This window comes from Phocoena phocoena, chromosome 1 (assembly GCF_963924675.1).
Source record: "Phocoena phocoena chromosome 1, mPhoPho1.1, whole genome shotgun sequence".
In the NCBI taxonomy this organism is placed as follows: Eukaryota; Metazoa; Chordata; class Mammalia; order Artiodactyla; family Phocoenidae; genus Phocoena; species Phocoena phocoena.
This window is the reverse complement of record NC_089219.1, coordinates 59,259,557-59,286,889: the sequence shown is the minus strand read 5'-3', so window position 1 is coordinate 59,286,889 and position 27,333 is coordinate 59,259,557. Positions and strand designations below refer to the sequence as shown.

At 35.5% G+C, this 27,333-nt stretch overlaps 1 protein-coding gene across 1 annotated transcript; it reads left to right on the top strand.

Annotated features, from left to right (window-relative positions):
- The first annotated feature begins 738 nt into the window (after window positions 1–738).
- Window positions 739–24,078, top strand: DEPDC1 (DEP domain containing 1). Its single transcript, XM_065885722.1, has 12 exons — window positions 739–786; window positions 2,551–2,816; window positions 5,870–6,026; window positions 6,448–6,566; window positions 6,984–7,114; window positions 8,398–8,445; window positions 11,032–11,172; window positions 12,490–13,341; window positions 13,784–13,956; window positions 15,854–16,030; window positions 23,059–23,244; window positions 23,938–24,078. Exons 1-12 carry the CDS (start codon window positions 739–741, stop codon window positions 24,076–24,078), a joined length of 2,439 nt encoding a protein of 812 aa, XP_065741794.1.
- Window positions 24,079–27,333: the final 3,255 nt, after the last annotated feature.

Here is a 27,333-nt window from a genome sequence, read left to right as displayed (position 1 = left end):
CTTACGGAAAACTACTTAAGCTCCATTTTACTACCGAATTAACCCGTGGGGAGGTGGAGCGGGGGGCGGGGATGTTAACCTACATTTTAGCACTGGGGAGAATGGAACTGTTGCCCCTGCAAAAATCTACGAAGGGGACAGCACTGCAACATACACCCAGGAAGCTTTCCAGAAGCAAAACCAAGGGATCTGTCAGGTGAAAAGTACGCCCCAGGTTGGTTTCGCATGCTAACCACTGCCTGAGATCCCCTAAGGCCAGGCAGAAAACGCTTATCTGTTCTTTTTTTCTTTGCAAATTTCAAATTCCTTCAACCCGAAGGCTTGGCTCCAAACCATGCTGTGGGGAGCTAAACCGCCTCACCCGTTCTGAATGTGGAAACATGACTCCGCCTCGCCAACGACCGCAAGAGGGAGAAGCAGCTACAGGGAAGCCAGGTTAAGCCGGGCGCCTGTCTCGTCGGCCCCGCCCGGGAGTAGACCAGCCAGCGCAAGCCCCACGGCCCCGCGCGAAAGCCTTAAGAGTCCACAGCCCACGCCGACTGCGGCGGGGTCAGGGCGGCGCGTCACGTGGCCCAACGGCGCAGCCAATCAGCGCAGCCCTCTGAGGTATTCAAATCGATGGCGGGGCCGACGGTTGTGGGAGGCCGCGCTGCCGCCGGCTTCTCGGGGGCTGAGTGTCGCCTTGCGCCGCCATGCCGGGCACCGGGCGCTGACAGACCTTCGGGCCCAGTGGGCGGAATGGAAAATCAGGGTGTGCCTCCCGGGCCTTATCGGGCCACCAGGCTGGTAAGACCGCGCATTAACGAGACTGGCCAGCCGGGGTGATGGCTGCTTTTACGTGAGAACGTTTGTAGCTTTCCCTCGGGCGGAGGGATAGGTCGCAGAACCTCTTGGGTGGCTGAAGAGGAGAATGAGGGGAGTTCGTGGATATCGCGGACCCTTGCAGGGCACGCCTGTCCCCCTCCTTTGCTCCGGGCACCCCAAGTGGGCGCATCGGAGTCAGCTTCTGAAGCTACCCCTCTTCTAGGTGCTGTCGGCGTCCCCTGAAATGTCTTGGAATATTCTGAGTTTAGCCGCTCCGCACGCCTGATTTTCTACCCGCATTAGGATTCGAGAAGAGTTTTGAGTTCCAGTGCTTTGTAGGGTCAGACTGGGGGCAAGCCCGATTGTTTGTGACAGCTTCGTTTAGCCGGTCCTGTAGAATTTAATGCAGGATGTACCGACTGAATGCCATTCAGTAACAGCTATTTCATAACTAAGAATGTTTTAAATACCCATCAGGAACCACTGTTGGTAGTCACTGGATTTGTACTTGCATAGAGTGTCTTGTGTATTTGGATCATCAATCCAAGAGGATACTGTGCCACTGGTTATGTGACATTAGGAGAGTCACTTCTGTGAGCGTCAGTTTCCACCTTGGTAAACTAGAGCTAATGATACATGCCCAGGCTAAAAGATGTCCTAGAGTAGACATACTGTATGTGAAAGTGTGCTGTGATCTGTAGAATAACAAACAACTTATTCTCTGGATAAATTGCAGCTCAATATAAGTTTCTTGAATAATATATGAAGTGTGGAAAGAAAAGGATACAGTTACTGTGTTTTCAGCTCTTAAATTCTGTGTTGTGATGTTGGGACCACATAGGTTAGATAAGTGGTAGCATAGTGAGTAGTAGCATAGTTGGGGTTACAAATCAGATTTCTTAACCTCTAACGTAAGATTTTTTAATTAAAAAGTTATATGTTTATTCTATACCACTCCTCGTAGACCTGCCACGAACCCAAAAGTTTGGGTAATTTGAAAACAGTTTTGGAAAGTGTGAGTATCTTTTGAAAATGTAGATATATCACAGCGTCATTAAACAAACAGTAGACTTAAAACTTAACTTACTGCATATGTTCTATGTAAATTATTGGGATCTTCACTAGTAAATATACTAAAGGTATATTAATACTTTAATACTAAAGGTATTTTACCAGTAAAACTATTGCCTGCCAAGAGTTTTGTTTGGCCTGCATAGTTAGTTATGAGTACAGGTTCTAGAGTCAATCCAATGCCTGGGTTTTAGCTGTGTGACCTTTGTCAAATTATTAAATATCTCTGTGCTTCATATTCCTTATCTGAAAATGGGATAGTAATAGTACCTATTCATAGAATTGTGAGAATTAAAGTGAAATAATGAGTGTAATGCATAGTGTCTGACACAAATGCTACTATCATATTATTAATATTAGTTGAGGTTAAAGAAACAGGAAGAAACAGGAATAAATGCTTTCTCTGTTGAGGACTAAAGGCAGGTTCATTGTAGTTCTTTATTCCTAGGTTTCCTAAGTAAGCCAACCAGCCAGTGAAGTGCTTGTAGTCCAAAACTATTACATAAAAATATTATTACAACACTAGAATTAATAAAAATAAATCAGTATGGGATGTAAAATTTTCTTTAGCACAAATAAGACAAGTGATTTCTTCATGAATTTTAATGATTTAACAAGATGCGAATGAGAGAATTTTCTCTGATTAAAAAATTTTTTTTTCCTTTCCATTTGCAGTGGAATGAAGTTACCACATCTTTTCGAGTGGGAATGCCTCTAAGGAAACACAGGCAACACTTTAAAAAATATGGCAATTGTTTTACAGCAGGAGAAGCAGTAGACTGGCTTTATGACCTATTAAGAAATAATAGCAATTTTGGTCCTGAAGTTACAAGGCAACAGACTATCCAGCTATTGAGAAAATTTCTTAAGAACCATGTCATTGAAGATATCAAAGGCAAATGGGGATCAGAAAATCTTGATGACAACAGTCAGCTATTCAGGTACTAAACAAAGAAATAACTGCAAAACTGAATTACTTAACAATGAAGTTTCACTCCACTTCTAATACTTTTACTAAAACAGCAGCCTCTTCAGGGGAAGTAATATTTTCTGCAGAAAACTTACTGTTCTTAGTCCAATTAAAACCATTTAAAAGTTAAAGTTAGTTAAAGGTTATTGCTGCACAATTCAAACTTATAATAAAATAAGGAGTTGGGAGGAAAGAATAAGATAGTGTCACTTTTACATATTCTGAAAGCTCTGTAACATGTCAAGGACAGAACGTTATCAATCTTTAGTTTCATAGATTTAAGAATTACAAGACAAGTTCTCACAGGTCCTTACCTTCAAGTGATATGTAATCTATAGAATCTAAGAACACATGTGATGAAATAAAAAATAGCAAACTTTATATAATAACTAACAAAAGAAATATACCACAGGTTGAAGAGATTATTTATTAAGAATTTATCATGTATGAGAAGCCCTACTTTATGAGTTACATGTTTTCTTTATTTAATCCCTAGAATAGCTCAGCAAGGAAAATATTAATTCCTTCTTACAGGTGAAGAGCCTGAGACTATGCTTCAACAAATTTTATTCCCTTGGTCTGAAATATGTTCATGTACACATTCATCAGACTAGTAAACACGTTTCTTCTCATGTCAGCTGTATTGTAGCATCTGTGGGGCCTTTCTGACTCCCTCAGGCCAGCATAATTGATTTTTCTCTCTCGTACCCGGAGTTCTTGATTATATATCCCTTAAATTAGGTCTTTGGATTCTAATACCCATGTGTTTTTTGTGGGGTTTTTTTTGTTTTGTTTTGTTTTGTTTTTTGCGGTACGCGGGCCTCTCATTGTTGTGGCCTCTCCCGTTGCGGAGCACAGGCTCCGGACGCGCAGGCTCAGCGGCCATGGCTCATGGGCCCAGCCGCTCCGCAGCATGTGGGATCTTCCCAGACCGGGGCACGAACCCGTGTTCCCTGCATCGGCAGGCGGACTCTCAACCACTGCGCCACCAGGAAAGCCCCCCATGTTTTTTTACTCTGCAAAATTAGTACTTTTCAAATGAAATGTAGAAATTGATTCTTGCCTATGTGTCAAAGATGACTTATGTCATACAAGTAAACTGCAATAACAAGCATATGAATATCTTGTATAACACCCTACAAATCTTTCCTCTCTCTACTACTCATCAGTCACCTTTTGAGTTCCTTTGCTGCTGCTCATCCTTTAGCTTTTACTGTCCTCAAGGTCCTAGGCTTGTCTACCCTTCACCTCTCTCCCTGGGCAATCTCATACCATGTCTCCACTTACTTTTCTTATGACTTTCAAACCTCCAACCCAAATACCTCTCCTGAGCTTTAGGCCCACTTTTGCCTATTAAACAGGCACTTCAAATATAGTATATGGAAAATCACTAACATCTCTTAACCTAAATTCTGACCTCTTATATCCATATCTGAATGAATGGCACAGTCTTCCCTGTAGTTACCTTCATTCTTTCCCTTCTCCCTTTTAAATATGATGTAATTATCAAACCATGTCTATCATGTTGCCTCAGTATTCTCTGATCTGTCTACTTCTCTTAATGAATGTTCTTTTTGTGAGACTACTATTCTCTCTTACCTGGAATTCTGCATAACTCTTCAACTAGTCTCTCTACCTCTAGTGCTTTTATAGTGGTAACAATACTATGACGTAGTTAAAAATAAAGTATAACAAAAATGTGTAAGACCTTACTGGAGAAAATTATCAAATTGTACTTAAAGTAATAAGTGGAGAAGGATATTCTGTTCATGAATGAAAAGACTTAGTGTCATAAATAAGTCACTTCTTCCCAAATTTATGTATAAATTCAGTGCATCTTCATTCAAAACCCCTACATAATTTTTTGTAGGATTTAACAAGCAGATTTTAGAGTTAATTTGATAATGTAAAGGTCCAAGTCAATTTTGAGGAACAATGAGGGGATAATTGCCTTAACTGATTATCTGGGCTTAATTAAATTTAAATTAAGACCATTAAGTGCTGAGAATATAAACCCTTACATATAAAGAAACTTGGTGTGAGTTATACATGAATTAAATACCTAAATATGAAAATAAAACTCTTCTGAAAGAATATAAGAAACTATTTTTAGGACAGAGGAATAAGAAAATAACTTCTGAGGTGACTAAAAACTTATGCATAAACTTGATGTATGTTAAAAGATACCATAGAGATATTGTTTATGTATATTTACTTAAAGTATGAAAACATGAACAAGAAGGAAATACACTAACTATAGGTTAATGATTTCCCTTAGGAAGAGAGAAATAGAATTAGCAAAGAATTTCTTTCATTAATAAAAAAGATAATGGGGCTTCCCTGGTGGTGCAGTGGTTAAGAATCCACCTGCCAGTGCAGGGGACACAGTTTCGAGCCCTGGTCCAGGAAGATCCCACATGCCGCAGAGCAACTAAGCCCACATGCCACGACTACTGAGCCTGCGCTCTAGAGCCCGCAAGCCACAACAACTGAGCCCACACGCTGCAACTACTAAAGCCCACGTGCCTAGAGCCCGTACTCTACAACAAGAGAAGCCACTGCAATGAGAAGTCTGCACACCCCAATGAAGAGTAGCCCCCACTCGCCGCAACTAGAGAAAGCCCACGCGCAGCAACAAAGACCCAACGTAGCCATTAATTAATTAATTAATTTTTAAAAATAATAATAAATTAAAAATTTTTTTTTAATTTAAAAAAATTTAAAAAGATAAAGAAGTCTTGGTAAAATGTTAATAGTTGCATTGGTTGATGGTTACCTATGTGGATGTTGTTTTATATTATTTTCTGTACTTTTTTGTATCTTTGAAATACATACAGTTTACTAAAGAAAGCAGGAAACTATTAAAATTTTTTAAAAGGTTTAATGGGAAAATTAATTTATGTAGAAAATTCATTCCTTGATAATGTAAATAAACCCAGTTTTTTTAGTTATTTTTAAGATAAATGGCACTAAAAGTTTGTTTATGATCTCACATTATTTAATTGCATATTATTCTTAAACCAGATTTCCTGCAAATTCTCCACTTAAAACTCTTCCACGAAGGCATCCAGAATTGAGAAAAAACAGAATAGAGAACTTTTCCAAAGATAAAGATAGTATTTTTAAATTACGAAACTTATCTCGGAGAACTCCTAAAAAGCATGGATTACATTTCTCTCAGGTAAAACATCCTTTACTAGTATAAATATAATTACTGCGTGCTTAATAATAGAATCATTAAAAGTGAATGACTAATATTTGAAGCCAACACTTGGAATCTCTTAACTATATTATATTCTAAAAATGTATGTGTAAATTTGTTTGGAACTCACAGAAACGAAAATAAAAATGGTAGTGAGACATACTTGAAATAGTATTTGTATAATTTAAGCATGTTTTGTTTTAAATTAATTTGAGGGTAGTGGAGGCAGCTGCAAAACCGAAAGCTCTATTACAATATATTGCATTATTTCTTCAAGTGACACCTTACAGCTCCACAATGGGCTGATACTAATAGAATTACTAAATATTAGAAGTGGTGTCAGTTCATTATTTCCAAAATGTGAGCATACCATATTAAACCAAAGTAATTCTTTTTTCAGGAAAATGCAGAGAAAATGAACTGTGAAATAATCAATGAACATCAAGAAAACTCCGTTGATAATAGAGAAATAAGCCAGAAAGATGTTGAAGAAGCTTGGAGATATGTTATTCTGATCTAGTAAGCTATAACTAAGCTATAAGCAAGTTCCTGAGGTGTTTAGAATGTTAATTTGATATTTTCATCAAGATATGCAGTTGAGGAAGAACAGATTAATTCGCAAAGCTTAGAATTTAACCTGTATATGTGTTTCTTAAATATTCTTGCGATAGTTCTGGTGCAATAGAAGTAGAATGTTTTCAATATAATTTGCTTTTTCTTTGACTCAAAGTTGTAGCTCTAGTTTGGGGTCTATATTGGAATCCTGCAACAGTTATTAAGATATTTTAAAGTAAATACTAATATAAGTCTTAGAGGTTGATTTAAGAAAAATATTCCAAAAGCTTTGTTTGTTTTCCATTCAAACTCTTTCATATTTGTATTCTATTCCACTTATTCTATGGAGGAAAAACAGTTTGTATTCTTTCTCCTATTTAGCCTGCAAACAATTTTAGGTGTGTCATCCCTAGAAGAAGTCATAAATCCCAAGCAAGTAATTCCTCAATGTATAATGTACAACATGACCAATACAAGTAAGCATGGAGTAGTTATACTGCAAGACAAATCAGGTTGGTATCAATAAAAGAAGTTGGAATCATTTTAAACATGCTAACAAAGGTTGCAGCTATTGTGGCGATAAAGAGAGAACAAAATGTAGAAAGTAGAATACTTCAGTTGAGAGAACGTCAGGGAGACTACTGATTTATCAGAGGCGCGTTAGTAATCATAGTGGGCTAATTTTTAAATGAATATTATTCACACTTATTTTAGCTCCTAAGGTGGTTTCCTGAATGATTTTTTTTTTTAATGACAGGGTTAAGCATCCAAAAGGTATGCAAATATAATTAAAACTATTGATTAATCACATTTTATTGAGGACCTACAATGTGCCAGGCACTATGCTAAAGATTAGTGATGAGCAAGAGAGAAATGGTCCATGCCTTCCTGGAGCTTACATGAGAAGTTATATACAAATTTAAAGGGGTCAAGACATACATACAAAACCAAAGTAACACCCTATAAAATAAGTCAAAACTCTCATGAACAGTATTCTAAAGAACACTGGCTTTGTATTATATATGTGTTTATATAATATATTGATTTCAGATATAAGATAGGAAAATCGGGGAAATAATTTAAGCCAGATGTATTGGAAAGCTTATAGGAAATGTATTAATAAATTTACTGAAAATGTTGGCTCATATTTTTATAATCAATTGCTGTCTGTAGAATTAATTGACATGCATTACTTTGAGTTTCTTTTTGTGGGCAAGAACTTTGAGGGTTTAATTGTAGGAGCAAAAAAGTAAATGTTAAAACTTAAGAACTATGTTGTGTATGCTTGTAGCTTTGGACCAGTTGTATCTTTCATTACCTAAAATAACTTGATTATATGCTCTCCATCTAAGCTTTCTATTCTTTATAACTATTAACTTTTCAAGTCAAATGTATGTGTGGTTTTTGTGTTTGTGTCAAAAAACTGCTACACTTATGTGTCATGTTTAACATAGTGGCAATTGAAAGATTTTAAGCAAGCCTCACTGTGAAAGTACCTTAATATTCAAATATAGCTTGTTTCAATCATAGGTCTCACTCAAATCAGTAATATTCAAATAGCATAGCTAACTTTTTAAACTTGTATTGTAAAATACTGTCTTGGCCCTATGTCTTATTAAATATGTAATCATTTTTAATCCTAGTACACATACATGTGTGTGTGTGTGTATATATATATATATATATATACACACACACACACACGTATGTATAATTATATAATATAATAAGTGTGAAGTTTTAAATATACTATCATCATAATTGTATGATTGAACACTATTAATTTTTTGTGTAGATGACCTTCCTCACTGGGTATTATCTGCCATGAAGTGCCTAGCAAATTGTAAGTTAAACTGTGTGTGTGTGTGTGCGTGTGTGTGCGTGTGTGTGTGTATTATATTGATAAAATATTTAATAAGAACCAAGGAATTATTTTTAATAATTTATAAAGTCCTGATAAAATTAAATTATATTCTTTCTGTTGATGTTTAAATGAATATCTAGTAGAACTGATTACACTTCTTTGCATGTGGAGTGTGTTATAGAGCCCTTAACTTTTTCTATGCAGATAGTGATTTTATAATCCAAGCCCGTCATTTATGACTCAGTTCTCATAAATCATAAAATCATAGGCTAGAGGATCTCAGAGGATGTTTAGGTATAATCTACATCAATTGCCTTAGTGAGTCCAGGGAGTTCAAATAGCAACTTCTAAGTAAAGCAGCTGGTAAGTTGAAAGTTTCCATCAGAAATGAAATCTTATAAAACCCACTTCAGTCCCCTTGCCATTGTACACAGCTTCAACATTTGGTGTTTCATGACATGCTTCTACTCCATAGGATATATTAATGGGACTTTTATGTTTATGAAAAAAAATGGTCTGTCATTAATCAGATCATTTTTTAGCATTTCATTCTTCAAGTTTTTTCCATAGTGATCAGTGAGTTTTATAATTTAAGACCCTAGTTCTAGTACAAAACCCTAATTGCTCTCGAAAATCAGTTTTTAAAATATGCAGAGGTGTTTTGATGCTTCTAAATCATCAAAAGTTAAATTATATTTTAATAATTTTGTTACAAAAGTATTTTTCTAGTTTTTATAAAATTAGTATTTTATTAATGTTCAGGATAAGTATATATTCCCTTGTTGTCCACTGGGTGTCAATATGACAAAATAACAGGATAACTAGCAATAAGTAAATAATATTAGTTATAGAAAAAATTTATCAATTCAAGGTAAAGATCTTGATCAGAAGCTAAAGATTTCTGAGATTCTCTTTCTACCTTCTCGCTACGTAACTGTCCTTCTCTCTCATACCTTGGCTCATGATTAGCAACTCAGATAGCATACTTCAGGGATTTCTCTGATGCCCCATCTTTAGGGATTTGTTTCTTTTTCTTTTCAATCCACATTATACATAAATGATACCAAGATATAGCTTACTAAATTCCAGTTTAACAACAATATGTCTAGCCAGAGGCAATATTAAGACTTTTATTTAACTTGTTTGTTATTTAATCCCCCACCGTAATCCTGTGACATACAGGAATCAAAGATCAATATACTATTCATAATTTTTTTTCTAGAAGAGAAAACTAAGGCTTAGAAAGTCTTTTTTTCTGATACATAAGGAGCTATGTATTCAAACCTAGATTCTCTAACTGTAAATTCTGTTTTTAATTCCAGTAAAGTATTTTCTATCTTAGAAAACTTTTAATGATTATCAAATTTTTTATTCTACATATTAAGAATATTTCTTATATCCGCCTCAGAAAAATTGTCTATTTGTTCCACATAAAATCCTTATTAGCCTTTAAGCTATTAAGTGTGTGTATGTGTGTTAACTTGAAAGATAACATAGTAACTCTCAAATCTGAGTGCATATCACAGCCACTAGAGAAACTCAGCAAATATTCAGATTCAGTCGATTCAGTATGTCAGGAATTTTTTTTTTTTTTAAATCACGTCTCAGAAGATTCTTATAGCAAGATGCCCAGCTCCGTGTTAGGAAACTACTTAATTAGTGAACCAGAAGCAAACATTTCTAGATCAGTAATTCCTAGCTCCATAGGAATTCTGATAGATTCTGGACTGTTTAGAGGAGATTATATATACTTTTAATAGGTACACTGGATGATTCTGATTATAAAGTCCACGGACCACACTTCAAATGCTATTAAACCTCAAGATCCTGTGACTTGCTCTCACTTTATACTGCTCTAAATTCTAATTTTAGCTTTGCCACCAAACCCCTTTTACCTTAAGCAAGTTGCTCTGAGCTTCAGTTTCCTCACCTGTAACATAAGATCAGAATTTATTTCTGAGGAAAATACTAATGAGTAGACATGATTATTTCAATAATGTTAAGCTAATGGAACAGCGATGTAAAGATATTATTTAAACTCATTCAGGGTATGCTTCACGTCAGGCAAAATTTAATCACAAAAATGTAAATTTACAAAAGACAATTTGAAAGAATTATTTGCATAATCCAAATAATCTTTGCTTTATAAAATGAATTGTGATAAAATCCCATTAAAATAAGCTGTCCTGATGCTTTTAAAATATATTTCAAATTTTGCTTTATATACAATTTTTCAGTCATATAAATATTAAAATTAAACAAAATGCTAATAGTTGCAGTGATTTCTAATGAAAAGATGGTGAGAAGGAATGAGATATGCATAGAAGGAAATAAATATGCATATTTAAATTTAAATTTATCTAAATTTAAATTTAAATTAAATTAAATTTAATTAAATTTAAGTTTAAATTAAATTTAATTTAAATTTTTAAATTGTGACAATTTGTTAAACATAACTCCTTCATGAAATAAGTATATGTTTTATGCTTTTTATAAGTATCTTTAAAAATTATATTTAAAATAAATTATATTTCATCTTTTTTTTTATTTTTTGCCTCTACTTAGGGCCAAGAAGTAATGATATGAATAATCCAACTTATGTTGGATTTGAACGAGATGTATTCAGAACAATTGCAGATTATTTTCTAGATCTCCCTGAACCTCTACTTACCTTTGAATATTATGAATTATTTGTGAACATTTTGGGTATGTATAGATTTTTATTTATTATTTAAATTTATTTTATTAGTTTCCAAGTCCCCCATAATTTAAAAGATCTAAAAGTATAGGTAAACATGAAGGTGGCAGGCTATAAATTATTTTAAACTTCAGGAATACTCTGGTTGTTGTTATGTTGTTTTCCAGTAATTCAAATATACCATTCCAACACCAATTCTCTACATCAATAGGGTGTCTTACAATTCAGTTCATTTCTGACACCAACTACCCAGTGTTAACCCAGACCCCAAAAAGTTGAGGACAAAGTCTTTCAGCTCTGATACTAACTACCCAGTGCTAGCTCAGACCCCAGAGATCAAGGGCTCAGTTCCACAACGCTGCCCTCACTTCAGGCACCAGCTGCAAATGAGGTCCTCAGGTTTACTGACATTTCTGCCTGGCTAACTACCAAGTTAGGGGTTCCCACAACCCCCTGAAGTTTAATAATTCACTGTAATGGCTCACAGAACTCTGGAAAGTGCTTTACTTAATGATTACCAGTTTATTATAAAGGATACAAGTCAGGAACAGCCAAATGGAAGAGATATATAGGGCAAGGAATGGGGGTAAGGGTTGTGCAGAGCTTCTATGTTCTCTCCAGGAATGTCATCCCCCCAAGCGTGTCCATGTATTCACCAACTGGTAAGCTCCCATAGCTGTGTTGTTTCAGAGTTTTAATTGAGGTTTCATTACATAGGCATGGTTGATTAAATCATTGCTCATTGTTGACTAAGTCTGACCTCCACCAACCACCACTACCCCACCACCCCCTCCAGGGAGGTCTGAGGTAAGGCTAAAAGTTCCAACCTTCCAAGAAGGGCTAAGCCTAAATCACCTCATTAGCATAAACTGAGGCTAGCTCTAATAGGCCCATTGTGAATAACAAAAGACTCCTGTCACTCTGGAGATGGGTTTTAGGAGTTCTATACCAGGTACCAGAAACAAAAACTATATATATGTTTTATTAAACTACAGTTGTCTTATAATTAAGAATTTTCTAATACTTGTAGACTGAAAGTAGATATTTTTTCATGTATTTGACTGAATCCATTTAATTAGATTGTTGAAATAAATTTTAAAGTTATTTTCATCACAAGTTGGAAAACCTCGAGTCTTGCACTTTGTAACTGAATGTTGCATGTGTCCTATTTAAGTGGCTTCTGAATTAAGCAACTGCTATTTGTACTATACTAACAATATGTACTATAGTGATGCTTTGTTTTTTTTAACGTTACTCTTGTTTTTGTTTTATTTTTGTCCACTGTCATACAGTTGCATCTTAATTTTTGTTTCATTTCCTGGTAGTTGTTTGTGGCTACGTCACAGTTTCAGATAGACCCAGTGGGATACATAAAATCCAAGATGATCCACAGTCTTCAAAAATCCTTCACTTAAACAGTCTGAATTCCTTCAAATCAACTGAGTGTCTTCTTCTCAGTCTGCTTCATAAAGACAAAAACAAAGAAGAATCAGATACTACTGAGAGACTGCAGATAAGTGATCAAGGATTTCAAGAAAACTATGCTAAGAAAATGCAGCTAGTTAATTTAAAAAACAGAAGAGCCAGTGTTAATGACATAATGGGAGGACGTTGTCATAATTTAATAGGCTTAAGTAGTATGCATGTTCTATCCTCTAGCATCAAACCAAGGTGCTATTCATTAGAAGGAATTGTAGATTTACCAGGGAGTTCAAGTAAAGAGGTCTCCAGTGTCTTCCATCAATCTGTTCTGAACATAAAAGGACAAAATAATAAACAATTTTTAGAGTCTGAGACCAAACAGGAATCCCTAATGCATCTTCATTCAGAGGAAAGTATTCAAAAACCACTCTGTGTTGGTTTTAAAAGAACCTCTACTTTGACCGTTCAAGACCAAGAGGAGTTATGTAATGGAAAGTGCAAGTCAAAACAGCTTTGTAGATCTCAGAGTTTACTTTTAAGAAGTAGTACAAGAAGGAATAGTTATATTAATATGCCAGTGGCTGAAATTATCATGAAACCAAATCTTGGACAAGGCAGCACAAGTGTGCAAACAGCTATGGAAGGTGAACTCGGAGAGTCTAGTACTACAGTCAATAAAAGACTCTGCAAAAGTACAATAGAACTTTCAGAAAACTCTTTACCTCCAGCTTCCTCTATGTTGACTGGCACACAAAGTAAGGTTGATGCTTTCAACGCATGTAATGTTAACTTTTAGTGTTTACTAACCCTATTTCACTTACCTGGCTTTTCTTCTCTGAAATTGCTTTCCTTTTTCCCTCCAGAAGGAAAGTTTCATATTGTAAAAGACTTGTCATGGCATAACCAAGATTTATTCTACTTACCTAAAGCACTCCTTTTCTTTCCCTTAAATTGCACTTATTCTGAGTCACTTTATTTGTAATAAGTGAAGGATTTTCAATCCTTCATAATCCAATGGGTTATGAAGAAAATAATGAGTATCTTACCATGCTTTTGAAGAATGTGGAAATTTCTGGGAATAGTCAAAAGAAACAAAATATTAAAATATTATTTTGCCTTTATATAACTATATGCTAGTAGTATGAAAGCAGCTAGTGTGATTGATGATTTTTTTCTGGGGGGTAATTTGCCTTCTAGGTTTGCTACAACCTCATTTAGAGAGGGTTGCCATCGATGCACTACAGTTGTGTTGTTTGTTACTTCCCCCACCAAATCGTAGACGGCTTCAACTTCTAATGCGCATGATTTCGCGAATGAGTCAAAATGTTGATATGCCCCAACTTCATGATGCAATGGGTACAAGATCACTGGTAAGTTCATTTCTTAAGGAAAGAATAAGTCCGGTTCATAAACTGCACCGCACCCCCACCACCGAAAAAAAAAGAAAGAAAGAAGACCAAACCATCTAAGCATACTACTCAAGTGATGTCGTGGTCTTGAAATCCTAGATTCTTGAGTTAAAAAAAGGCTCTTGAAAGTCTAACCTTTCCTAGCAGCAGAATACTGGTACATTAATCCTTTGTGCCCAGTCTTTTATACTTTCACATCTTGATCTTTACCTAAGGACTTTGCCTATTCACTCACGCTATATCACTTCATAGTGGTTAACTGTCAGGCCATATTATATTGCCTTGTGCCAATTCTGTTTGGTGGGGAAGGAAGAGGAGATGTAGGCACTGTTGAAAGCCGAAGGGCACTATAACCCTGTGAAATAAAGAATTAATGGGAAATTCATGTGTAGTAAGTCAAAGTGTTTCAGATATTGTAGTAGTGGGAAAGTTGTATTTGATGTGTTATGTGAATTAGGATAGCTTGTCATTGTGGGCAGGAAGTTGGGAGAGGTACTGTGAAGCAGTCTTAGGCTCCATATGAAGATGAGGGAAACAAGGCATTTATATGCAGATGTTGACTGGAAATGAACTCTTGAAATAGTATCTCTAATATCTCTTTCCCTCCCTCTCTTTATCTCTCTCTTCCTCTCTCTCTCTCTCTCTCTCTCTCTCACTCTCTCTCTCTGTCTTTCTATAAAGAGCTGCCACTTCCTCAGAGCACAGCTTCAATTTACAGAATGTTCTTGTAGCAAGGAGTCTGTAGCTAAGCTCCGTTCTTCCACTTATTAAGGACAGTTTTTTAATAAAACGACATACCTAATATAAAGAGGAAGAATTATTCTTAAGTAATTGTGGCATCATTAAAAAGCATAGGGAAGTTTGTAGGAAAAGATATTTAGAGAGATATGAGTAAGAAGGGGGTAATTTTGATTTTACACTTTTTGAGGTTGAGGTTATAGAACATCTAAGTGAAATTTATCCTACAGACAGAAGGTTGGAAATGAACCTGGTGAAGAAATATTAGGGCAGAAAGTATATTTTTTGGAAAAGTGGTAGTTGAGGCTATGGGAGTAAATGAGTTCTACAAAGCTGAGCAAACAAAGAATAAAAGCTGAGGACTGAGCATTGGAAAAAGATAGGAAAACCTGCCAGGCATGTAGGAATAAGACCAAAAATATTTCAATTCAATAAATATGCTCACCATCTATTATGTGCAAAATACTTAAAATACAATTCTGATATTCAAATTATTTTAGAATGAGGTGTGTGTTTATTATGTGTGCGTGTGTACATGTGTGTGTCTTATATTTGGTGGGTCATATGGACATGAATGAGAGTAAATTAGTTTTGAAACACAAAATTTACCCCAGGATTTGAAGATTGTCATGATGGAATTGAAAAATACAATGTACTAATTGTTTTGAAAGACTAATAGAATAGGATTAAAAACTGTTTTCCAGTTTCAAAAGATAAATGATGCCAACCTTGTAACCACTTGTGTTTATATATTCTCCTAGTCTGTGCTTTTATGGGGTTAATTTAATAAGTCACTGTTCTCTAACAGTCTTTAAGCACCATATTTGTATGGTATTAATGGAACCTAGGTGTTTAGTGATAAAATTGAGACAAAATTGAAGAAAAAGCTAAGACTTCTGTAATCATTTGGAATTTATATTAAGGAAATACTTAACAAGCACTATAAAAAAATTGGCATTTTATTCTTTCTAATGTAATAAGTTATTGTCCTCATTTTGTAAGCTGAAGTCTGCTTATCACTTTATCTCAATCCTTTAGCATAATACTACCTAGAAATTACTGGTATTCTAATTTATATAAAACCTTAAGTTTTTAAATTCACATCTTTTAATGTTTCTAGATGATACATACTTTTTCTCGGTGTGTGTTACGCTGTGCTGAAGAAGTAGATCTTGATGAGCTTCTTGCTGCACGATTAGTTTCTTTCTTGATGGATCATCAACAGGAAATTCTCCAAGTACCCTCTTACCTACAGACTGCAGTGGAGAAACATCTTGACTACTTAAGAAAGGGCCATGTATGTATTCTAAGTCTTAAAATTCTCTGCATTAGTCAGTTGCAAGTGGCAAACTCATCTCAAACTAGCCTAATCAGAAAGGGAGACTTTATCAGCTCACATAAATAACCTCCAAAAGTCGAGAATGTAGACAGAATATGGATATTCAAATAACAATAGGACTGTTTCCATCCCTTCATCACTTATTTCCATTTCGGTCCTATATTTTAAAAATGGCTCCTTCACATGGTTGGATATGGCTGATTAAAGATCTTGAGTCATAGACTTATATTTGCAATCCAAAGGAAAAAAAAAAAAACATTCCTCACCTCCAATTTGAAAAGTTAATGGTATGGACACAGAGTGGCCAAATCTAGATTAAATGCACATTCTTTAGGTGGTTGAGGGTGAGTGGGTTGAAGAGAGGGCCCATTCTCTGAGTGGCTCTACATAGATTAGAGAAGAATCTGTTCTTCACAAAAGGTAAGGATAGTTGGAGTAGAATGGGAAGAACTTTTATAAGGAGAGAAGGAATCTAAGCATCCAAAAACAACAGATGTCTGCTATATGCAGTCCTTGGCTGCCCAACACACATATTCATGTTTCTTCCTATACATACTATTCTAATATTGCCATGACTTACTGTAAGTATAACTATCCCCCACAATTCTTTCTCTTGTCTACAAATTTTTATTTTTCCTACAGCAGGTCCTAATTGGTCATCAATTTTATACACATCAGTGTATACATATCAATCCCAATCGCCCAATTCATCACACCACCACTCCCACCCCCCAACCGCTTTCCCCCCTTAGTGTCCATACATTTGTTCTCTACATCCATGTCTCAATTTCTTCCCTGAAAACCAGTTCATCTGTACCATTTTCTAGGTTCCACATATATGCGCTAACATACGATATTTGTTTTTCTCTTTCTGACTTACTTCACTCTGTATGACAGTCTCTAGATCCATCCACGTCTCTACAAATGGCCCAATTCCATTCCTTTTTATGGCTGAGTACTGTTCCATTGTATATATGTACCACATATTCTTTATCCATTCATCTGTCGATGGGCATTTACATTGCTTCCATGACCTGGCTATTGTAAATAGTGCTGCAATGAACATTGAGGTGCATGTGTCTTTTTGAATTATGGTTTTCTCTGGCTATATGCCCGTAGTGGGATTGTTGGGCCATGTGGTAGTTCTATTTTTGGTTTTTAAGGAACCTCCATACTGTTCTCCATAGTGGCTATATCAATTTACATTCCCACAAACAGTGCAAGAGGGTCCCCTTTTCTCCACACCTTTGCCAGCACTTGTTCTTTGTAGATTTTCTGATGATGCCCATTCTAACTGTTGTGAGGTGATACCTCATTGTAGTTTTGATTTGCATTTCTCTAATAATTAGTGACATTGAGCAGCTTTACATGTGCTTCTTGCCCATCTGTATCTCTTCTTTGGAGAAATGTCTATTTAGGTCTCTGCCCATTTTTGGATTGGGTTGTTTGTTCTTTTTAATATTGAGCTGCATGAGCTGTTTATATACTTTGGAGATTAATCCTTTCTCCGTTGATTCGTTTGCAAATATTTTCGCCCATTCTGAGGGTTGTCTTTTCGTCCTGTTTATGGTTTCCTTTGCTGTGCAAAAGCTTTGAAGTTTCATTAGGTCCCATTTGTTTATTTTTGTTTTTATTTTCATTACTGTAGGAGGTAGATCCAAAAAGATCTTGCTGTGACTTATATCAAAGAGTGTTCTTCCTATGTTCTCCTCTAAGAGTTTGATGGTGTCTGGCCTTACATTTAGGTCTTTAATCCATTTTGAGTTTATTTCTGAGTATGGTGTTAGGGAGTGTTCTCATCTCATTCTTTTACATGTAGCTTTCCAGTTTTCCCAGCACCACTTATTGAAGAGACTGTCTTTTCTCCATTGCACGTCCTTGCCTCCTTTGTCATAGATTAGTTGACCATAGGTGCGTGGGTTTATCTCTGGGCTTTCTATCTTGTTCCACTGATCTATGTTTCTGTTTATGTGCCAGTACCATATTGTCTTGATCACTGTAGCTTTGTAGTATAGTCTGAAGTCAGGGAGTCTGATTCCTCCAGCTCTGTTTTTTTCCCTCAAGACTTCTTTGGCTATTTGGGGTCTTTTGTGTCTCCAAACAAATTTTAAGATTTTTTGTTCTAGTTCTGTAAAAAATGCCATTGGTAATTTAATAGGGATTGTATTGAATCTGTAGATTGCTTTGGGTGGTATAGTCATTTTCACAATATTGATTCTTCCAATCCAAGAACATGGTATACCTCTCCATCTGTTGGTATCATCTTTAATTTCTTTCATCAGTGTCTTATAGTTTTCTGCATACAGGTCTATTGTCTCCCTAGGTAGGTTTATTCCTAGGTATTTTATTCTTTTCGTTGCAATGGTAAATGGGAGTGTTTGCTTAATTTCTCTTTCAGATTTTTCATCATTAGTGTATAGGAATGCAAGAGATTTCTGTGCATTAATTTTGTATCCTGCAACTTTACCTAATTCATTGATTAACTCTAGTAGTTTTCTGGTGGCAACTTTAGGATTCTCTATGTATAGTATCATGTCATCTGCAAACAGTGACAGTTTTACTTCTCCTTTTCCAATCTGTATTCCTTTTATTTCTTTTTCTTCTCTGATTGCTGTGGCTAGAACTTATAAAACTATGTTGAATAATAGTGGTGAGAGTGGACATCCTTGTCTTGTTCCTGATCTTAGAGGAAATTTTTTCAGTTTTTCACTATTGAGAATGATGTTTGCTGTGGGTTTGTTGTACATGGCCTTTATTATGCTGAGGTAGCTTCCATCTATGCCCACTTTCTGGAGAGTTTTTATTATAAATGGGTGTTGAATATTGTCAGAAGCTTTTTCTGGATCTGTTGAGATGATCATATGGTTTTTATTCTTCAATTTGTTAATATGGTGTATCACATTGATTGATTTGCATATATTGAAGAATCCTTGCATCCCTGGGATAAATCCCACTTGATCATGGTGTATGATCCTTTTAATGTGTTGCTGGATTCTGTTTGCTAGTATTTTGTTGAGGATTTTTGCATCTATATTCATCAGTGATATTGGTCTGTAATTTTCTTTTTTTGTAGTATCTTTGTCTCGTTTGGGTATCGGGGTGATGGTGGCCTCGTAGAATGAGTTTGGGAGTGTTCCTTCCTCTGCAATTTTTTGTAAGAGTTTGGGAAGGATGGGTGTTAGCTCTTCTCTAAATGTTTGATAGAATTCACCTGTGAAGCCATCTGGTCCTGGACTTTTGTTTGTTGGAAGATTTTTAATCACAATTTCAGTTTCATTACTTGTGATTGGTCTGTTCATATTTTCTATTTCTTCCTGTTTCAGTCTTGGAAGGTTATACCTTTCTAAGAATTTGTGCATTTCTTCCAGGTTGTCCATTTTATTGGCATAGAGTTGCTTGTAGTAGTTTCTTAACGATGCTTTGTATTTCTGTAGTGTCTGTTGTAACTTCTCCTTTTTCATTTCTAATTTTATTGATTTGAGTCCTCTCTTTTTCTTGATGAGTCTGGCTAATGGTTTATCAGTTTTGTTTATCTTCTCAAAGAACCAGCTTTTAGTTTTATTGATCCTTGCTATTGTTTTCTTTCTTTCTATTTCATTTATTTCTGCTCTGATCTTTATGATTTCTTTCCTTCTGCTAACTTTGGCTTTTGTTTGTTCTTCTTTCTCTAGTTCCTATAGGTGTACGGTTAGATTGTTTATTTGAGATTTTTCTTGTTTCTTGAGGTAGGCTTGTATAGCTATAAACTACCCTCTTAGAACTACTTTTGCTGCATCCCATAGGTTTGGATCATCATGTTTTCATTGTCATTTGTCTCTAGGTATTTTTTTATTTCCTCTTTGATTTCTTCAGTGATCTCTTGGTTATTTAGTAACATCATGTTTAGCCTCCATGTGTTTGTGTTTCTTACGGTTTTTTTCCCTGTAATTTATTTGTAATCTCATAGCATTGTGATCAGAAAAGATGCTTGATATGATTTCAATTTTCTTAAATTTACGGTGGCCTGATTTGTGACCCATGATGTGATCTATCCTGGAGAATGTTCTGTTTGCACTTGAGAAGGAAGTGTAATCTGCTGTTTCTGGATGGAATGCTTATAAATATCAATTAAATCTATCTGGTCTATTGTGTCATTTAAAGCTTCTGTTTCCTTATTTGTTTTCATTTTGGATGATCTGTCCATTGGTGTAAATGGGGTGTTTAAGTCCCCCACTATTATTGTGTTACTGTCAATTTCCTGTTTTATAGCTGTTAGCAGTTGCCTTATGTATTGAGGTGCTCCTATGTTGGGTGCATATATATTTATAATTGTTATATCTTCTTCTTGGATTGATCCCTTGATCATTATGTAATGTCCTTCCTTGTCTCTTGTAACATTCTTTATTTTAAAGTCTATTTTATCTGATATGAGTATTGCTACTCCAGCTTTCTTTTGATTTCCATTTGCATGGAATAACTTTTTCCATCCCCTCACTTTCAGTCTGAATGTGTCCCTAGGTCTGAAGTGGGTCTCTTGTATACAGCATATAGATGGGTCTTGTTTTTGTACCCATTCTGCAAGCCTGTGTCTTTTGGTTGGAGCATTTAATCCATTCACGTTTAAGGTAGTTATCAATATGTATGTTTCTATGACCATTTTCTTAAGTTTGGGGGGTTTGTTTTTGTAGGTCCTTTTCTTTTGTGTTTCCCACTTAGAGAAGTTCCTTTAGCATTTGTTGTAGAGCTGGTTTGGTGGTGCTGAATTCTCTTAGCTTTTGCTTGTCTGTAAAGCTTTTGATTTCTCCATCGAATCTGAATGAGATCATTACCAGGTAGAGTAATCTTGGTTGTAGGTTCTTCCCTTTCATCACTTTAAGTATATCATGCCACTCCCTTCTGGCTTGTAGAGTTTCTACTGAGAAATCAGCTGTTAACCTTATGGGAGTTCCCTTGTATGTTATTTGTCAGTTTTCCCTTGCTGCTTTCAATAATTTTTCTTTGTCTTTAATTTTTGCCAGTTTGATTACTATGTGTCTCGGCATGTTTCTCCTTGGGTTTATCCTGTATGGGACTCTCTGTGCTTCCTGGACTTGGGTGGCTATTTCCTTTCCCATGTTAGGGAAGTTTTTGACTATGATCTCTTCAAGTATTTTCTCGGGTCCTTTCTCTCTCTCTTCTCCTTCTGAGACCCCTATAATGCGAATGTTATTGCGTTTAATGTTGTCCCCAAGGTCTCTTAGGCTGTCTTCATTTTTTTTTCATTGTTTTTTCTTTATTCTGTTCCGCATCAGTGAATTCCACCATTTTGTCTTCCAGGTCACTTATCCACTCTTCTGTCTCAGTTATTCTGCTATTGATTCCTTCTAGTGTAGTTTTCATTTCAGTTATTGTATTGTTCATCTGTTTGTTTGTTCTTTAATTCTTCTAGGTCTTTGTTAAACAGTTCTTGCATCTTCTCCATTTTTTCCTCCATTCTTTTTCCGAGATCTTGGATCATCTTCACTATCATTATTCTGAATTCTCTTCTGAAAGTTTGCCTATCTCCACCTCATTTAGTTGTTTTTCTGGGGTTTATCTTGTTCCTTCATCTGGTACATAGCCCTCTGCCTTTTCATCTTGTCTGTTTTTGTGAATGTGGTTTTTGTTCCACAGGCTGCAGGATTGTAGTTCTTGCTTCAGCTGTCTACCCTCTGGTGGATGAGGCTATCTAAGAGGCTTGTGCAAGCTTCCTAATGGGAGGGACTGGTGGTGGGTAGAGCTGACTGTTGCTCTGGTGGGCAGAGCTCAGTAAAACTTTAATCCACTTGACTGCTGATGGGTGGGGCTGGGTTCCTTCCCTGTTGGTTGTTTGGCCTGAGGAGACCCAACACTGAAGCCTACCTGGGCTCTTTGGTGGGGCTAATGGTGGACTCTGGGAGGGCTCACTCCAAGGAGTACTTCCCAGAACTTCTGCTGCCAGTGTCCTTGTCCCCAGGGTGAGCCACAGCCACCGCCCACCTCTGCAGGAGACCCTCCAACACTAGCAGGTAGGTCTGGTTCAGTCTCCCCTGGGGTCACTGCTCCTTCCCCTGGGTCCCAATGTGCACACTACTTTGTGTGTGCCCTCCAAGAGTGGAGTCTCCGTTTCCCCCAGTCCTGTCGAAGTCCTGCAGTCAAATCCCACTAGCCTTCAAAGTCTGATTCTCTAGAAGTTCCTCCTTCCATTGCCAGACCCCCAGGTTGGGAACCTGACGTGGGGCTCAGAACCTTCACTCCAGTGGGTGGACTTCTGTGGTATAAGTGTTCTCCAGTCTGTGAGTCACCCACCCAGCAGTTATGGGATTTGTTTTTACTGTGATTGTGCCTCTCCTACCATCTCATTGTGGCTTCTCCTTTTTTCTTTGGGTGTGGGGTATCTTTTTTGGTGAGTTCCAGTGTCTTCCTGTCGATGATTGTCCAGCAGCTAGTTGTGATTCTCGTGTTCTCTCAAGAGGGAGTGAGCACGTCCTTCTACTCTGCCATCTTGGTTCCTAATCACCTTGTCTACAGATGTTATGGGCCCTGCCCATGCTCTTACATCTCAAAAATAGTAGATGAACACTTTATTACCATTTCAAAATGTTAATGTTTTAAGATGAATTAAAATATCACTTTGTTAGTGTTTTGTAGTTAAAAGAATAAAATCCATGGTTATTGGTTCTAATGATGTTAGCTACCTTTATTTAATACTTGTGTGCTAAGCATTTTATATACATTATCTCACGTACATTCACATTTTACAGATGAGGAGACAGACCAAGACCAGTTTAAATAACTTACTGATGGTTATAAAGCTAGTAGGTTGTAGGGCTGGGATTGAGACGCTACTGACTTATTGCTACTCCGCTGCATAATACAGTTTTCTTAAAGTGCTGAATGTTTGGTGGCAAAATAATAGGTATTAAAACCCATCAGAAGAACCCTTTACCAAATAGGAACATGACCAGAATTAATGGATTTGACTGTATGTATCATTTTGTTCATTACAGATTAAAAATCCTGGAGATGGAGTGATTGCTCCTTTGCCAACGTATTCATACTGTAAACAAATTAGTGCTCAGGAGTTTGATGAACAAAAAGTTTCTACCTCTCAAGCTGCAGTTGCAGAACTTTTAGAGAATATTATTAAAAATAAGAGTTTGCCTGTGAAGGAGAAAAGGAAAAAACTAAAACAGGTAAGGGAATGAAAAAGTTTCAATCATAAATATTTTCTAATATGCTATTGCTGATTGTTATTTAATGACATTTAGAATCTAATTTCTCATTTTAATATTTTGAATTTTAAATATCATATATGTAGGCTATGTATGACTACCTGCTGGTTTTACTCTGTCCTGAAGTTTTCATAATAACCATAATAACAGATACTCTCCTTTACTTCCAGTGTTTTATATTTAAAGCATGCATTACCCTGGGAAAATAATTGTAAACTTAGGACTATAATATGTAACTTTTAGTGACTCATCATTACCATTTAGAATTTTTAGCTCTACATCAAAACCCTGTAGCCACATGATTCTGGCAAGTCCAATTCCTGGTCTGAGACACTCAAAGAAGTATGAAATATACTAACTAGATCCTTGTGACCTTCATAGGCTTTACCACTGAGAAGGAAGAACATCTGGAATTTAGGAGAATTAACAGCAGAAGAGAATCCTAGATGTTAATGCTAACTGGAATCTAAGAAATATTACAGGGTACCTTTCATGTGTGAGAAAGTGGAGGGAGAAGCAAGAATAAAGTGAAAGGATACTGATCTCTGTAATACATCTTTGAGAAAGGCATTGAATCCTTATAAAATGTTGACCAGTGGCTTCAGCTCAGGTAATAATGTTAAATACCCTCTAATTCCTCACCTCATTTTTAAGTTTCAGAAGGAATATCCCTTGATATATCAGAAAAGATTTCCAGCCTCTGAAAGTGAAGCAGCACTTTTTGGTGACAAACCTACAATCAAGCAACCAATGCTAATTTTAAGAAAACCAAAGTTTCGTAGTTTAAGATACTAATTGAATTGAAAATTATGTAATACTTGTGGAACTTTGGTAAGTGAAGCCATATCTAAGAATTCAGCTACTAAAAAGGAAGTCTATTTATGAATAAGGTTTTTCTAAATAGAACATTATATAAGGAAGTGCCAAAATAGTTTTTATCAATGTGAAACTGCTGAGAAACTAGTGAATCTCAATGGAGAGCAAGTGACAATAGGTGATACCAAATATTTTAATCAGAAATAATCTTTTTTTTTTATACAACTATCTGGAAAAGCTATCATGATGTGTGCTAAAGTTTCATTTACTTGAATTTTGAAAAATGACGTTTGCTCTTCAAGATTAAGCTGTAATTCTTTAAAAAAAAAACAAAAAAACAACTTATCTGCATGTGCTTATGGATGTTAGCTTAAAGAGCTAGTTGTTTAGGATTACTTTTGTTTCTAAGTGTAAGAATGTGAAGAATATTTGAAAATTCAATGAATTAATTTTCAACTGCTAAATATTGCACTCATATGTTCTTTTGCTACTTTTTATCTATTTATATATGTATGTGTTTTTAAAATATGAATATATATTATAAGACTTTGGTTTGCCTTAAACATTTACCCTAATTGCTTCAGTCATTCATTTTTTCAATAAATATCTTTTGCATTCTTATCTTCATGAATCTACTAGAATATAAAGATATGAAAGAAGTATAAGGCAATCACGTATTCATTTAAAAGATATTTATTTAGCAACTACTATGTGCCTTTCATTCTTCAAGATGTGGAGAGAAAATGATGAATAAACCAGAAAACCTCTTCCCTAAAGTATTTGCTTCCTAATCAAGGGAGATATACCTACCAGATACTTAAAAAAATAATACACCCCCTGAAATCAAGTCATGAGGATTCATTCAACTGAAGACTAGCCTTTTTAATTATGCAACAATTTCCTAAGCTAGTGTTTTCAAATTGTTGCATATTAGAATCACCTGGAGAGTTTTAAAATAATACATGCTCAGGCCCTACCTTATACTGATTAAATCAAAATTTTAAGGGATGGCATATAGGCCTCAGTATTTTTTAAACCCTCTAGATGATTCCAATATTCAGCCACCTTTGAGAATCAGTGCCCTAAATACTTTTTATAAATAAAATGTCAAGCTGGTTTCACACTGGCTTTATTATTTCATTGGAAGAAAATGCCAAGTATAAATCCCTTTCATCTTAATAGAAGGTTCTACAAATTTCTGCTTGACTAACTACGTACAAACTTGAAGCAGCTTTTCTTCCACATTTTCCTGAAGATTATTTAATATCTATTTGGTAAGTGTAAAGATATACATAATGCCTGGGATGTAATAGACACTTATTGTTCAATGACTGTTTTGATTTTTCAGTGTAATTTTGTACTGTAAAATGACAATGTTCCATTTGAAATTAATACTTTTATTAAAAATATGGACAGAAAATAACTATATCTTTTGCCCAGAAACCTTAGCTATAAAAATATTGAAGCGAATTAGAATTCTTCCCAAGGTGTTTGTATACTAAAAGTTTTCCTGTTTAAAGGTATGTAATAATGTGAATTATGTTGCATATTGAGATAAAAACTATTGTGGGTTTTATAACAATTTAATTTTGTATTTATTGATGGATATTAAATATATAAATATTATAAAGACATAAATTTTGATCTCCCTTAATGTGCATGCAATTGAGGTTACAAAATACATGATGTAACAGTTTAATAATATGAACTCTGAAGTCAGATTTGAATCCTACTGTGCTGTTTACTGTGTAACCTGAGACAGGTTATTTAACTTCTCTAAATCCCAGTTTTCTTATCTGTACAATAAAGATTATAATAGTACCTGTTCCTTAGGATTGTTGTGAGTATTAAATAGAATAATTCGTGAGAAGTTTTTATCACAATATCTAGTATAGAATAGGCACTCTATTAAATGTTAGAAATTAATACTAGAAACACCTAGAATTATGACACTAGAAGAGATCTTAGCAAAAATACAGTCCTCTCAATTGCTTTGATCAGAAAGGAACCAAAACAAAATTGTGACCAACTGGTGAGTCTTATTAAACTATTTTTTAGTCATGAAACACAGCTTCTGATTGTACATACTGGTTGAAAATACCTGGTCTAATATAATGAGAAAATTTGATGAGGAAGGAAAGCATTAATATCTTCAGAAGCAATATCCTTGAATATGTGAAAGCATACAGGACACATTACACAAATAGAAGGCTTATTAACCTTTGGCTGGAGCATGGACAGATACCGTTGTATCAGAAAAAAAGGGCAGAGTCTTTAATTTCAAATATTGATGGGTTGATTTGATGTTGAGTGCTTATAAAAAGTATCTTCTAATTGCTTTTGCCTTCTCAGGAAATAAGAATCAGAGTCAACCCTTGAGAGTAAAGCATGGTGGGGAAGATATTGCAAGTTTGAAGGGAGAGGGTGTGAAATAGTAAATCTGTGGCAATGCACAGGGAATTGTAGTTCTGGTCCCAGAAGTTATTGCCACCAACCATTCCCAACAGCTTCTGCTAATTGTTGTCGTTTAGTGATCCACTCTTCTCATATACTGTCTAGTTATCTAGCACTCAGTAATGGAAAGTATCAATACAAGGAATTTCCTACTGACTAGCTTCTGTCCTTGGAAAATGTAAATTCTGAGTTTCCTCATCCATAAAATATGAATAATAACATCTACCTAACTGGGTTGTTAAGATAATTTAAAGCAGCAGTATATTTAAATCTTGACCTTAGCAAGCCCAAGCTCAATTTCTAAGTCCTTTCCTCTGATAATGAGTTTAATAAGATTTCTGCTGATTAAAACTCCTTCCCTTCCAAATCTCTGTCCTCATATCTCACAATATATTTTCTTTTCTATTCTATCAGTGGTGATATTTTTTATCCCATCTTTGGAAGAATTAAAAATAGTTTTATATCCTGGCAGCCTGTGTATCTCTCCCAAAGATATATCTCCTTTTGATTTTGAAGGTAAAGCACATATGTGTATATGTATATGCATGTGGTGTTATTGTTGAAATGAAACTTCTAGGAGAGAAAGGATTGCTGGTTTTAATATTAAACTCTAAATTTAAAGAAATAAAGTCAGTTCACTGGAATAAACTTAATAGTTCTAAATACAATAAAGTATAGCAACTAAGAATCTTTTGTTATCTCAGAATTAGCTTTTGTATTAACTAAGAATCTTATTTTCTAAGAACTGGGGGAAAAAATGTACAGAGTAGCTGTTTCTAA

Coding starts and splice junctions, on each gene's coding strand:
- DEPDC1 (XM_065885722.1), top strand. CDS start 739: ATGGAAAATCAGGGTGTGCCTCCCGGGCCTTATCGGGCCACCAGGCTG. Junction 7,115..8,397: donor TATACTGCAAGACAAATCAG/GTTGGTATCAAT, acceptor TTTTTTGTGTAG/ATGACCTTCCTCACTGGGTA. Junction 13,342..13,783: donor TATGTTGACTGGCACACAAA/GTAAGGTTGATG, acceptor TTTGCCTTCTAG/GTTTGCTACAACCTCATTTA.